This window comes from Microcebus murinus, chromosome 11 (genome assembly GCF_040939455.1).
Source record: "Microcebus murinus isolate Inina chromosome 11, M.murinus_Inina_mat1.0, whole genome shotgun sequence".
Taxonomy (NCBI): domain Eukaryota; kingdom Metazoa; phylum Chordata; class Mammalia; order Primates; family Cheirogaleidae; genus Microcebus; species Microcebus murinus.
Window position 1 is genome coordinate 39265774 of NC_134114.1, and position 14213 is coordinate 39279986.

The window sequence follows — 14213 nt, forward strand, 5'->3', positions numbered from 1 at the left end:
TCTAATTTTCCCACTGCAAATAGTAAAGAGATGAACATCTGTGTGTGTGTGTGCCCACATTTGTCCAATTATTTCATCAGGATGTTCCTCTGGAAGTGAGTCAAAGTGTGAGCATTTTGAGGCTTTCAAATATATTGCCAAGTTACCTTCAGAGAGTCTGCACCCACATTTACAGCTATCATTTGTGTGTGTGTATATTTTCCATACCTTTGTTAAGGTATTATTATCATTTTTAGTATTAGTACTGGCCAAGTAGAAAGCAAAAGATATTACTTTTCCTAAAGGTGTGATTAAATATTTTCTTTAACAGCATTAAGGGATAACTTATGTATCAGAATTCAGCCAATGTAAGTGTACAATTCAAAGATTTTTGTAAATACGTAGTGGGTAACCATCACAATCCACTTTTACATTTCTATCCCCCTAGAAAGTTCCCCTATGCCCATTTACAGTTATCTCTGCTCCCACCTCCAATCCCAGGAAACCACTGTTTTGCTTTCTGTTTTTTAAATTTGCCCTTTCTAAACATTTCATATAAATAGAACTATATAGTATGTTGTCTCTCCCATCTGGCTTCTTTCACTTAGCACAGTGTTTTGAGGTGTATCCATGTTGTAGCATGTATCAGCCTTTTGTTCCTGCACTTTTTTTCTTCCTTCTTCATGTTTATTTGCAGTTTTCGCTCTGTTACAAAGGCCCACATTTTTGTTGGGTCATTGAAGGATTTTACAGAGGAGGAACAAGATCAGGTTCATGTTAAATAAAGAGAATTCTGGCAGCCTGGAAGGATGGCTTTATCTTTGCATTATCAAATCTAGGACAATCGGTAAAAGTGTTCTGTATTGGACTGGGCTTTATTCATCCGCAAAAAAGAACTATACTATAGCACCGAGGACTAATTAAGATTATTTATTTGAATCAAGTTTTGGTTTCCTCTCCTCAAGGAGCATCATAAAGTTCTAATTTATTTTCCAAACATATCAAGCTAATCCTTTAAAGTTGGTATTACTTTAGTGTAGTATAGACATAGATCCTTTCCAGAACAAGGTGGAGTATAAATAAATGTTGCCTTACCCTAATGTTGCTCTTGGTAGCTTGTTGTCTGCATCAAGAGCCGTTAAAAGGTCCCTTATCCCCTTCTGAGAATACCTAGATGTATGACTAAAAAAAGAAAAAAAAAAAAAAGAGAGAACAACAACAAAAAAAGGTCCCTTATCCCTAAGATGGAGTAACACTAATCACTTTGAAAATTAAAAAGTATTCTTTAACTCTTCATCGCCAAAAAGATTCTTAAAAAATTAATAGCCTGCAAGACCTATCCCCCAGGTAAAAATTCGCCAGTCTAAGAAAGAAAAAATGTTCTGTTTTTTGATCCCAATTTGTATTCTATGCTATTTTGCTAAATCCAATCTGACCCTTCCAGAAATAAAAAGCTTAGGTTTGGCAAATGTTGTAAATGTTGCAGTTCTTAAAAGTAGTAGAGAAACTCAAAGCTTGACATATCAAACAGGGTGCCTGAGACTTCTCATTACTCCTCCTTTGGCCTTTTAACAACCCCTCCCATCGCCCTGCCCAGAGTGGTTTGTGGATGATGTATCTTAAGGCTAAAAAAGCTAAAGTCAGGGTTCCTCAACTTGTATGGGCTCCTTCCTAGTTTTGTATTTTCCTTAATGAGGGAATTTCAAACTATATAAACTTTAGGCCCCATAAAATCTGGATCTGTCCCCCTGTAACCAAGGATTTCTTACCCCTTTTAGGGGGTTCTTTGTAGGCAGGTTCTTTATTTCATGGGTTGACTATAGATATACTTCTGCAAGTCATCTTTTCCATGATTTATTTTATTTATTCATATAGAGACAGGGTCTAGCTCTGTCACCCAGACTGGAGTGCAGTGGCATCACCATAGCTCACTGCAACCTTGAACTCCTGGACTCAAGCAATCCTCCCACCTCAGCCTCACGAGTGGCTGGGACTATAGGCATGCGTCACCATGCCCAGCTAATATATATTTTTCTTTTTGTAGAGGCAGGGTCTCACTATGTTGCGCAGGCTTTGTGATTTTTTTTTCCAGATATCTTATTATAAAAATGTTATACAAATAATAAAGTAACAACATAAGTGATTCACTTAGAACCTCCCTCAACAGGTCACTCATGTTCATTCTTTCATGGCACCTTCCAGTTCTCATCCATGTAATTTTATGTAATTATAATTAACCTAGGATTTTAAAAAGTTTTACCTTGATAAACATGGTTCACTTTACAAAGACCCATTTACTGCACCACTGTCCTATACTAATCTCTTCAAAACGTGTGTATGATGTGGCTATGCCACATCATTCAGTAGACAGGGCAAGAGGAAAGGGCAACAGCCTGGCACTAGGGAGGCACCTGGGAAGATGACCCAATTGTGGGTGCTCAGGGGGGAGGGGGCAAAGGATACTACACCATCAGGGCTACATCTAGCTCATTTACCACTGTATACACAGTGCTTAGCATAAAGTCTGGCATCTAGTAAGTACTTGAAATATTGACTGAGTGCCTAATCCTGAACCTGACTGACCCAATTTTGTTTTGCTTTTGGGGGTGTAGAACAAAATCCTAGAAAATAGCAATTAACTTGTTTCCTATTAAAGTAGAATCCTGACTAGTTAATTGATTAAACAAGTGTATACTGAGTGCCTACTCCCACCAAACATAACCGGATCACTTGAGATCAAGACACAGCCAAAGGAAGAAAAATCTGGAGCATGAGCTCTTTCCTATCCCTATCCTGGGCCTGTGCTTTATGGCCTGAGGTAAATAAGGAAGATGGAGAAGTTTTTAATCTTTTAAAAGATATAGCCTTATTTTGTCTTTGCCGAAGAGATGGAAAATAGAGAAAAAAATGATATGGGGAATGGGGAATATTAATATTACTTAGGGAAGGCAGAAAATTAGAACTGTTTATTTACTTAAGTGGCTCTGGAAGATTATGATGCCAAGCTACACTTGCCAGAAAGTGGGCTACACTTACCTGGTGTCACATTCATTCTGAATGTTCTTAGAAGGAGAGGTGACAACAGTATGCTGTCCTAAGGGACGGTCATTTTAGGTTTTGGTTAACATAATGTTAACCAAACATAATGTTAACATAATGTTAAGGTTAACATAATGTTAACATAAGGTTAACATTATGTTAACCTTTCTCTAGGATCAGAACACTAGGAAGGGGTCCTTGTGGCCTGATGCGAAACACTGGCACAAAGTCACTTGAGAAGTTTGACCCTGCAAAAGATAAAACCCAGCTTCTTCCCACTCTGGGGCCAGCACTACTAGACAATAACGTTTCCCAGCAAAATTCAATTAAACAAAGTCCCAGAGTTGTTCTTCTTCAAAATAATTTTGATTTAATTTCTTTTATATAAAAGGACAACAAATTACATTTCAGAGAATAATGTTTAGGTTATGAGGTTCCCGTCAGAGCTCTTTTGCAATACATGTTTATACAATCAGAAGAGAAGTTGGCAGTCAACTGTAAAATGGGCCAGCCAGGCCAGCTTGTGCACATGTGGGGGATTAATTTCAGTTTGGACCACAGACTAATGTAACAGTCTATTGTTTAAGTGTCAACTAGATTTGGATTTGGTTTTGGACATTCAAATTGGGATGAAACTGAGTTAAAAAAAAAAAAAGAAAAAAAGGAACACCATCACCAGATTCTACAAAGCAACAGGTCAGTAATTTGTAAAGGGAACATACAGCATCAATATTTTCTGCTCATATCAATGAGTTCAAACATTTGACATTTTGAATACTGATATTTAAGTAAGTCAAGTCTTCAGAGAGAAAATTTTATAGAATTTTTCTGTTTATACCATTCAATGTGTTACTAATTATTTCCTCTATTAATTAACTGTGTTTTGCTGTCCAAGATTCATAGAGGTGAATAATAGTGTGTTCAAAATGCAAAGAGAAGAAATGGCATACAGAAGCAGTTAAACACTCCTCATAAAACTTATTTTCAAGGCAATTTACCAAAATAAAAACAAATATACTTAACATACATGATCCCATTTGTTGGTGAACATACCAAATATTTAAATTTTGGACAGTTATTAGGAGGAATCTGAAAACAAGTCTTCACGGCTCTACCACTCAGCTTCCTTTATCAGCCCTCCCTGAGGACTCTGAGAGGAATCTGTATCTCTTTCTCTAATAGTCCTCAGTATAAACTGCCTTGTATCACAGCTAATTATATACATAGATCCTTTACTAGGTTAAAATTTCATTTAGGACATGAATGATGTCTTATACATATTTATCTCCTCTAATGGAATGAATGCTGTAGTTTATTATTTATGAAAATAGATAAATCAAAACACAAATAAAATAAAATATTTTCCCAGTGAACTCCAACTAGAAACAGAAAACTTTTCTATTTCTACAGTTCGTAGCTGTGCTGTATTTGTCAAATATACTTAATGTAAATAAAGTACTTCCCTTTAATATAGTCCCTTTTTACAGACTAATTTCCATAGACTTTTTAATGAAGATCTCTTTAAACAGCACATTTAAAATTTTATAACATCCTCAGCTGTGTGTCAAATAAGCTAAATTCAAAGCAACTAAGGTTAACCACATCTGAGGAAAAAGTGAAAAAAATTTAATTGAAAATTCAAAGAGATGACAGTAGAGATAGAGTCTAAATTTAATTGTAATGTGATCTGAATGACTTCATGTCTCATCATTCTAAAGTGAGGGCCAGGACATACACACTTACATACAAAGAGTTCTCTGACCAAGCCAAACAACAGGCCAAAGGAGTTGATCTCATGAAAAGAAACATAAGAGGGCAAAGTTATGTATATAAGCCTAACATAAGATTTTAGAAATTAAAAAAAAAAAAAGAAATTCTAAATTATCGAGTCTTTTTAAAGAAAACAAAAGCAAAGATCCACATTACTTTTTTAGTTTAGTAAATAACACATTCATTGTCATATTCACTTTGTTCATTAAGTAGACAAAAATACATCAAATCATTTTTCCACTTGTTAAAACATTCAAGTACCTTATTGAAAAGAGGCAATGAAAACTCTGTCTTTAAAGTGTTTAAAGACAAGGGAGACAACTAGGGATAAACAAGGATTAAGCCTAGAAGATCTCTCAAAATGTTACCTAGCGCGCCAGGCGCAGTGGCTCACGCCTGTAATCTTAGCTCTCTGAGAGGCCGAGGTGGGCAGATTGCTCAACGTCAGGAGTTCGAAACCAGCCTGAGCAAGAGTGAGACCCCGTCTCTACTGTAAATAGAAAGAAATTAATTGGCCAACTAATATATAGAGAAAAAAATTAGCTGGGCATGGTGGTGTATGCCTGCAGTCCCAGCTACTCGGGAGGCTGAGGCAGAAGGATTGCTTGAGCCCAGAAATTTGAGATTGCTGTGAGCTAGGTTGACGCCATGGCACTTACTCTAGACCGGACAACAAAGTGAGACTCTGTCTCAAAAAAAAAAAAAAAAAAAAAGTTACCTAGCTTTTGAATACTATGTCGTGTCAACAAGACCCTGAAGTCATAAAGATTCAGGGGCCCTCAAGCACAGACAGATATTTTTCTCCATTTAGTAAACTCCTAAGAGAGAGTAACACAGAGATCCAGACATTTACTTCAGAATTTTCTAGTTAACCTAACTTTCACTAGTTGTTTCTCCTAACAAAAACTTTTCAGACTATCTCTATTAATGTAACTGAGTTCAAAAAGCTATTAGCTGTGTAATAAGGTTTATAGAGATGAAATGATATGATGTCTGAGATTGACTTTAAAATATTTCAGTGGAACAGAAAAACAAGAGATAGGTGAAGCAAATGCAGCAAAGTCTTATACTTACTAATCTAGGGAATGGGTATATGGGGGTTCAACATGTTATTCTCTTTACTTTTGTGTGGGCTTGAGAATTTTCAAAATGAGACTTTTCAAAAAAGGGCTTTAGGAAATGTAGTTAATCATAAATACAGGTCTATGGCTTTATGAACAGGATAGAAAGTTTTGCTGAAAGAAATTAAGGCTGGTCTTGAACCTGGGGCTCCCTTACTAGGTTTAAAAAACTATTTCACCTGTCTTTCTCAAAGGAAGGAAATAACACAAATCTATACACTATCCTTGGATGTGGATATACATTTTTTAACTTTAGACTACACTTTAGAGAAATCCAAATTTTTCAGAAAAGAAACATTACCAAGTTGTAATTCTGAGCTGAACACAGAGGCTGTATTACGTGGAAGACATGGATTTGGATTCTGGTTTAGCTCTTAGTTTGGAATAAAAAAGGGGAGAGTGTCGATTCCAAGAATCCAGATTCCCTAACCCTATTCTCTGATCTAAGGAGTTCTTATGGGGATTTAACTCTCTGCCCTGCCAGTCACAGAAGTGAGCAGATGGGACCTCCTTCTGGAGGTCATGACTCAAATAAATCCTTTTCTGCAGCACAGAAACCACTTCCACCCCCATAGGATATAAGATATGGTGGGCTAAGGCCTCTCCATTTCTGGCCCCTTTTCCATCCCCTGCTCCCCTGTGGGCCTCACTGGTCCCTTTCTGCCATGTTTTCCCCATTGGCCTGTCACGACAGCAATGTTCAGGGATCCAAAAAGCAAAATAATGCCCTGGGTCTATGGGGACAATCATTCTTGTTCCTATGCAAAATCTGGTTTGGGGAACTGTGATTTTGACCTAAGTCACTGGTACTGGATTAGAAATAAAAGAGAAGTCAGACAGCAACAAACTCTCCTACTTTGTTTATTTTACATATGTTTCGTGACCCTGGGTCCTATACTGATACTGTTTTGTTTTGTTTTCCCCCTTTTTTTCTTCAAATAGAGATTAAACACATAGCTAAGAATTCACTCTATTGACACTGATACCACGAAAACTTCTTTTTTAAAAATGAGGTATTTCGTTTGCTGTCCCAAACACTAGAGGTTTGGGCAAACTGCAGAAATGGTCTAGCAAGAAAGAAAATGAAAGTGAATATACTGAAACATAAAACAGAAACAGGATCTGGCAATATGCTCCTGTGACCCCCTGAGAATCTTTACTGTAGGCAAAATAAATCCGCCCACTTAATACTTCTAAAAGCAAATCCCAGTGCGATTTTTCCTAGGGCATACATTCTACCCAGAAAAGACCATGAGAATGAAGAAGTGAGTAAATATGAGACAGGTAAAGAGACTAAGATCATTCTTCTGGCCCCTTTCCCCACCCATATAAAAAATACTTAGTGGACTACTATTTTCCCTTGCTTTCAAATGATATTAGAAAACACTTAAAATTATGGCAACAACAGCATTTACAAGTGAATTTATGTAGAACTGTTGTCAGGGTTCAAAATACCATGAAAGATCTTGAGAAAACAGTTGAATATTTCACATAAAAAACTGAACAATCAGGTTAGCCAGACCCAAAATGATGATGAAAACATGAAAGATTAATTTAGGCCACGTCAGACGCTCTTCGTGGTAGAGGGAAATTATATAGATGAGTGATGGATATATGAATACAAAGGCCAGGCCGCATGCTGCTCCTGAATATCTGCAAAATAAAAGCTTTGGGGGTTAATATTCATCTTGCACTTTGCTTTTTCTGATTTACAATTAAGTTGAATATACTACAATTTATTAATAAATCCTCAGTCTGATATTGCAACAAAACTATTTTTGATTCATTTGTTTTGACATAAAGCATTTGGATTTAAAACTTATTTTACTTGCTAAGTTAATATATTATTTCCTGCTCATCTTTATAGCATCTGCTTGACAAAGACTTTTTATTCATCCCTCAAATCTCTATAGTTCCTCTTAGTCTGAGTGATTGTGGCTACTTCCTCAAAAACATCTGGAGATAGGCTTCCTATCTTTGATCTTTTATAAACTAATTATACATTCTGAGTTTTGGGGGAACTGTTAGCATCTGTTTAAAAATGAGAACAGATGGATGACTGCCTCCGTGGCATTCAGCATAATTATCAGAGATAATAACAAAAATAATAGGAGGCTGTGACAAAGAAATACGTACTTTCTCCTCCTTTTCTCTATACTTGAGTTTCTTGAGGAACAGTTTAATAGGAACTTGTAAGTCCATTATATTCAATAAGTGTCAGGCTAACCATCTCCCCTGTTGTTTCTCATTACTTTCTTAGGTACAGATCTTCCAAAATGTGACTCAGCCCTGCTGGTGAAATTGGATCATTCTAAACCTCAGTTTCCCTTGAGAATCTGAGGTCACAACTTTATTCCCATTCTTCTCAACCTGTTACAGTTTTTTAGGGAAAGGATATTAAGGGAAAAAAACCCACCTGGGATCTAAACTCTTACTTTCTGACTATAATTGGCACTGAAATATATTTTTGAGCAGAAATGGATTAAGGAAGTTAGAATATAGTCTTGATATACAAAGGACCTCCCAGGTACCCCCAAGCAGTTATATATTACATATTAAAAATAACTTTTACTTTGGATAAAGAAACAGGAAATACAGTAGAATATGATGAGGAAAGAAAGGGAAAGGTGACTGAGGCTATGGAATGATGCTTCTAGAGTAAGTTCTCCACCAGGAATAAACAAAAATGGAACATAATGAGCACTTTAGCTAATACCATGGGACTACATTTAAATGTTACCAGTTTTAAATACTCACAGGAATTTCATACAATTAAATTGAAACAGTAACAACAACAGCTCCAACAGGAAAAGCCTAATAAAGACCAAGACACAAAAGGGCACCATTCCCTTATCAGCAGTACCTTATGATCCCTCCTATGTTTGGGTAGAAACAGGCCATGATCACTCCAGCTCCCACAATAATTAGATTAAGAATCAGCACATGGAAAATGCTAGAAGTTGAGAGTTTGGAGAAAAGAAAAAAATAGGAAAATAAGCAAATTACAACCACTAATATGAGAATAAAGTTCATTCTTAACATCTTTAAAATGAGAATGTCTTAAGCTTGACAAAATCACAGCAAAAATAAAAGGCAACAATACTACTCAACATTGATAATGAGACAGTGAAACTGGCCCTTTTGTGCAATTAAATTTTATAGAAGCAAACTGGTAGTGTGTATCCACATTCTTTGATCTATATTTGTACTTGGAATATCTTGAGAAAATAATCAAAACCATGAAAAAAGCTATAAACATAAAGATATTTGTGGAAAACAGAAGATACAGCCTAGATACAGCAAGTCAACAATTTACCTGACAGAACATATTAAAGTTATTAAAAAATAACTTATCATTATTACCTAGATGAGTAAAAAATATCTAGGCAATTTTGAAAAAGCTAGCTAGATTTTCACTATACAGGAAAATCCAAAAAAATCTGAAAAAATATCAGAAGGATATACACTGAAAAGACTCAAAAGGCAGTAGTAATTGTGTTATAATTTGGCACTTTGGATAATATTTCCTTTTTTCTATATTTAAAAAACTTTTTGTAGGCCGGGCGCGGTGGCTCACGCCTGTAATCCCAGCTCTCTGGGAGGCCGAGGCGGGCGGATTGCTCAAGGTCAGGAGTTCGAAACCAGCCTGAGCAAGAGCGAGACTCCGTCTCTACTATAAACAGAAAGAAATTAATTGGCCAACGAATATATATAGAAAAAATTAGCCGGGCATGGTGGTGCATGCCTGTAGTCCCAGCTACTCGGGAGGCTGAGGCAGCAGAATCGCTTGAGCCCAGGAGTTTGAGGTTGCTGTGAGCTAGGCTGACGCCATGGCACTCACTCTAGCCTGGGTAACAAAGTGAGACTCTGTCTCAAAAAAAAAAAAACAAAAAAAACCAAAACTTTTTGTAAAGTGTTTATTTTACTTTTATAGGAAAAAATATATTAAAGGAAAAGCAAAATGGGTGGGTTTTTATTTTTCAGATTTAACCACTGAAAGCTACTATTTACTATGAATAGAATATTTTCTAAATACTTTAGATAGTAATAATTCAAGGTTTGGGAATCAATTTTGGACACAAACATAATGTAGATGAAACTTGATGCTCAAGAAATAACTCTATTTTCTCAAGAAATGATTCTCAAATGCCAAATATACACATCAAAGCAATACTTCAGGCTCAAGTTATCAGAGGTTAATTAATCCCAGATAAAGATTACAGAGATAATTAAAAATAAGGAAATTTATACAAATAAGTGGTTAGTCATACATCTTGATGAATTACAAAGATATGAGGCTTCCAGATTTTACTATTTATCCAGAAACTCCAACCCTAAAATTGCTTAAGAACTTTGAGACATTGGCTGCGCCTTTGTTATTGTAAGAGGAAACAACTTTGTATATTTTCCAAAGTAGGGGTTCCCAAAGTGTGATCATAGACTAGGGGGTTCACAATACTCTTTTAGGAAGTCCCTGAGGTAAAAATTATTTTCACAATAATTCAATATATTATTTGCTTTGAAAAAGCAATGATGGGTAAAACTGTTGGCCCCTCAACATGGATCTAAGCAGTTGCACCTATATTCTATACTGTATTCTTTACTGCAATCTACTCCCAAAAGAAGAAAAACAGTAAAAAAAAAAAAAAAAAAAAAAAAAAATCCTGGATAAAGAAGTAAAATTAACTAGTTCTATTAAATTTCATGCTTTAAATACATAACTTTTAAATATTCTATGTGATCAAATAAAGCACATCTGCTGCATACTTAAGTACAGTTGTCTTGAGGAAAAACAGAGCTGGAGGCTGACCTAGCTGTTTTCCCCAAGAAATGTTAGTTTTACTTGAAATGCAGACAAACTATGGTCATTCAACCTTGGGTGTCTGACAGACATTTTCCTGAAAATCAATATGAGTTTGTCACTTTAAGAAAAACTGGCAGTATTTGTTGCCAAAGATAAAATTTGAGCCTTCAAATAAAAACTAGAATTTTGGAGAACTTGTATTTGTTGCCATGACCTTGAAAGCTTTCCAATATTTAAAGACTTTTATAGTGAAATTAGTGGTGACAATAACAATGTGGGGTTTAATACTATATAATGAAGTGTGTCAACATTCAGAAGGTCTGCAGAACTCAGTTAACCAGTATTTTCCAAATGACCAAACACAAAATCATGCATAGGTAAAATATTCAAACTGCAAGATAGCCCAATAGGTTTTAACATAAACATATTTTAGATTCCACATTGCAACTAATGAGAAACTACCACTTATCAAATTTTGGCATAGTATTGAATAAGAATATCCACAATCACCTGAAAAGGCTATTAAAAGTACCTGTTCTATTTTCCAACTATGTATCTATGTGAGGTTGGATTTTCTTCACATATTTAAATGAAAACAACATATTATTGAATGCAGAAGCAGACAGGAGACACCAACTATCCACTAGTAAAGCAGACATTTTTTTTTTTTTTGGAGACAAAGTCTCACTGTGTTGCCCAGGCTAGAGTGCCATGATGTCAACCTAGCTCACAGCAACCTCAAACTCCTGGGCTCAAGTGATCCTCCTGCCTCAGCCTCCCGAGTAGCTGGGACTACAGGCATGTGCCACCATGCCCTGCTAAGTTTGTCTATACATTTTGAATTGGTCGATTCATTTCTTTCTATTTTTAGTAGAGACGGGGTCTCTCGCTCTTGCTCAGGCTGGTTTCTAACTCCTGACCTTGAGCGATCCGTCTGCCTTGGTCTCCCAGAGTGCTAGGATTATAGCCGTGAGCCACCGGGCCAGGCCTAAAGCAGACATTTAAGAGTTCTGAAAATGTAAACTAATTTTTTTGAAAGTAGTTATTTTTCAAAAAATGTGTTAACAAGTAATGGTTTTATTGATTTTTAAAGGAATTAAAAATACTTTAAAGTTCTCAGTTTTAATTTTTCATATGTTAAATATTGACAGATACACCCACATAAACTAAAGCTCCTGGAGGTCCACAATAAATTTTAAGAGTATAAAGGGGTCCTGAGACCAAACATTAAGCTCCAAAGTATGCATATTTTGTAGAGTACTTGTAGCTAGGGCAACTGATAGTATGTTCTTGGTGGTAGGGTAAGAACACATAAGGGAAATTCCAAACTTTTTCCAAGAAGGAAAAATATTATTCAAACAGCCACCATTCTGTAAAATAATGGCAGAAAATAGGAATAATGCATTTGCCAAGACTTTTTCCATCTATGACTTCACTGCAGATATTTTATTTTGGTGAATATAAATATAGCACAGAGTATAAACACAGCAGGAGTCTTAAATTTACTGAACTCTAGTCTTCTAAATTAGCAATATTAGAACTGTAGCTGCTGCTGTTATCAATGCTTGAGACCTGGTAACTTGACATTTGGTTTGTTTTTAAGCTGACATATTTATAGCTAAAATTATTTACTGAGGGGGACAGACTACATCAGTTCACTTCAAACAAGAACTGACTAAGACTACTTGTTTAGTTGGTTACTGTAAATGCAATTTTTTTTCAAATTTTATTAAAACGTTTTCTTCATTTAAGATAATTTATTTATAATAAAATATAGCTAGGTAGCTAGGTGGCGCACGCCTGTAGTCCCAGCTACTCAGTAGGGTGAGGCAGAAGGACCACCTGAGCCCAGGAGCTCGAGGTTGCAATGTACTATTATTGTGCCGTAGCACTCCAGCGTGGATGACAGAATGAAATCCAATTAAAAAAAAGTAAATAAATAGAATGAGGTGCTTTTCACTATGCTAACCCTATAATAAAACTTGATATAAGAGTAGGAATTAATCAGGTGTCCACAAGAAGGCTGCAGGGAAACCCTGAAATGACATATGGAAATTTCTCCTGGATGAGGGTAACCAGCTTCAGATTTTCAAAATGACTCACACTCCTCCATCCCCAATAAGAGGTTAAAAATGATAGCAGGAATTTAAACTCATTATATATAAAATAAGAATTTAAACTTGTTAAATATCTCACTTCAATTCTAAACAACTGATCATTTATGTAAAAATGCACACATGTTAATAAATATACAAGTAAGTATCAATGACCAATATAATTAAAATAAAAGTGTCGCTTCTCATTAGCTACACATTGCCAATGGCAGGTACTATATGCTATAAACTTCTTGGTAATGTGTAGATTAACAGCAACTAAGTCATAAGATAAATATTACTGGTATCAGAGCTAATTAACTATACTAGAAGGAATGAACTTTAAATAATTCCATACAAGGGAATGGCTTCTACTTTTAGTAACCATTTTAGTAACCATTTTCACTAGGCAAATTTTTATAGCAAAAGGATCAGTCATACTTTAAACTGACCTGCTTGCCTAGTCATTTGTTGCTCGGCACATCTTGCTGGTCAAGAGAAGAGCCCTTACCTAGGATAAATGTTACCGAAGACATGGCCCAATAGCTGCACACGAGCCAAGTAGCCTAGGAGTGGGTATACAGTCATCATCTGGAACAGCAGGAATATCCTTGCAATGAAGGACAGGGTGTCACTGCTAGGGAAGTTGTCTAAAAAATTCTAATCCAAGAAAGATAAAGAGGTAACGTTAAAAATCCAATTCTGTACATACAAATTTATAAAATAGAATGTCTTCTGCTTATTTTCAATATAGGGGCTACTCAAATTATGGTTTGTGGACGGGTACCCAACCACAAATTGCTTGTAAACTATTTTTCAATGTGGTAAGTACAGAAATTGAAAGTAAATGTTTAGAAACTTTTACAGAAATTTTACATTTGCCACAGTTTTATTCTGTTTTACAAGAGTATCAGCCTGTAATTGATTTGACATTAAAACAACAACAACAAACAAAAGCTTGTCTTTTATCACAGATAAATTGAGCAGCACTGCTCTATAGGGTTCAAGCACAATACTCAAATCTGTTACAAAGATTTAAATGGCTAATTTAATTTAATTATCCTCACTAGCTCTCTTGCTTTTCCTCCTCTGGGACACTGTAGCACTTCCAAAGTAAAGATTACAGAACAAGGTGAGAGTGCGTTCATCACCTAGGATCATCATTGCTTACAGGCTATCATTAAACTGAAAAGGATTTATTTCTACTTCCTTTCATGACCCTTTCTCCATTTTAGTTTGGTATCTAAAGAAATAAAAGTTAATCACTCAGAAATTTTATTTTTCCTTTCAAATACAAATACCACAAATATTCCTATTCCCAAGGGAGAGGGCTTTATATGGGAATGCTCATACCAAGGAAATTGTCAGCAAACATTTGGCTGCCAAAGAACTTCTGGAATCAAGGAA

General features: G+C 35.7%; 1 protein-coding gene across 8 annotated transcripts in view; it reads right to left on the reverse strand.

The window, feature by feature from the left end:
* Positions 1-273: 273 nt before the first annotated feature.
* SLC38A9 (solute carrier family 38 member 9) overlaps positions 274-14213 on the reverse strand; it is a 79407-nt gene continuing 65467 nt past the window's right edge. For 7 of the 8 annotated variants that reach the window (XM_012775680.3, XM_012775681.3, XM_012775678.3 and 4 more), the window contains 3 exons: positions 13318-13466; positions 8773-8862; positions 274-7562 (listed from right to left, as the gene is read on the reverse strand). In XM_012775680.3, the coding sequence (XP_012631134.1) occupies positions 7397-7562; positions 8773-8862; positions 13318-13466 (405 nt within the window). In that variant the 3' untranslated portion in view covers positions 274-7396. Of the gene's footprint in view, positions 7563-8772; positions 8863-13258; positions 13467-14213 lie in introns of those variants that run through there. The other variant, XR_001156878.3, reaches the window with a different exon arrangement.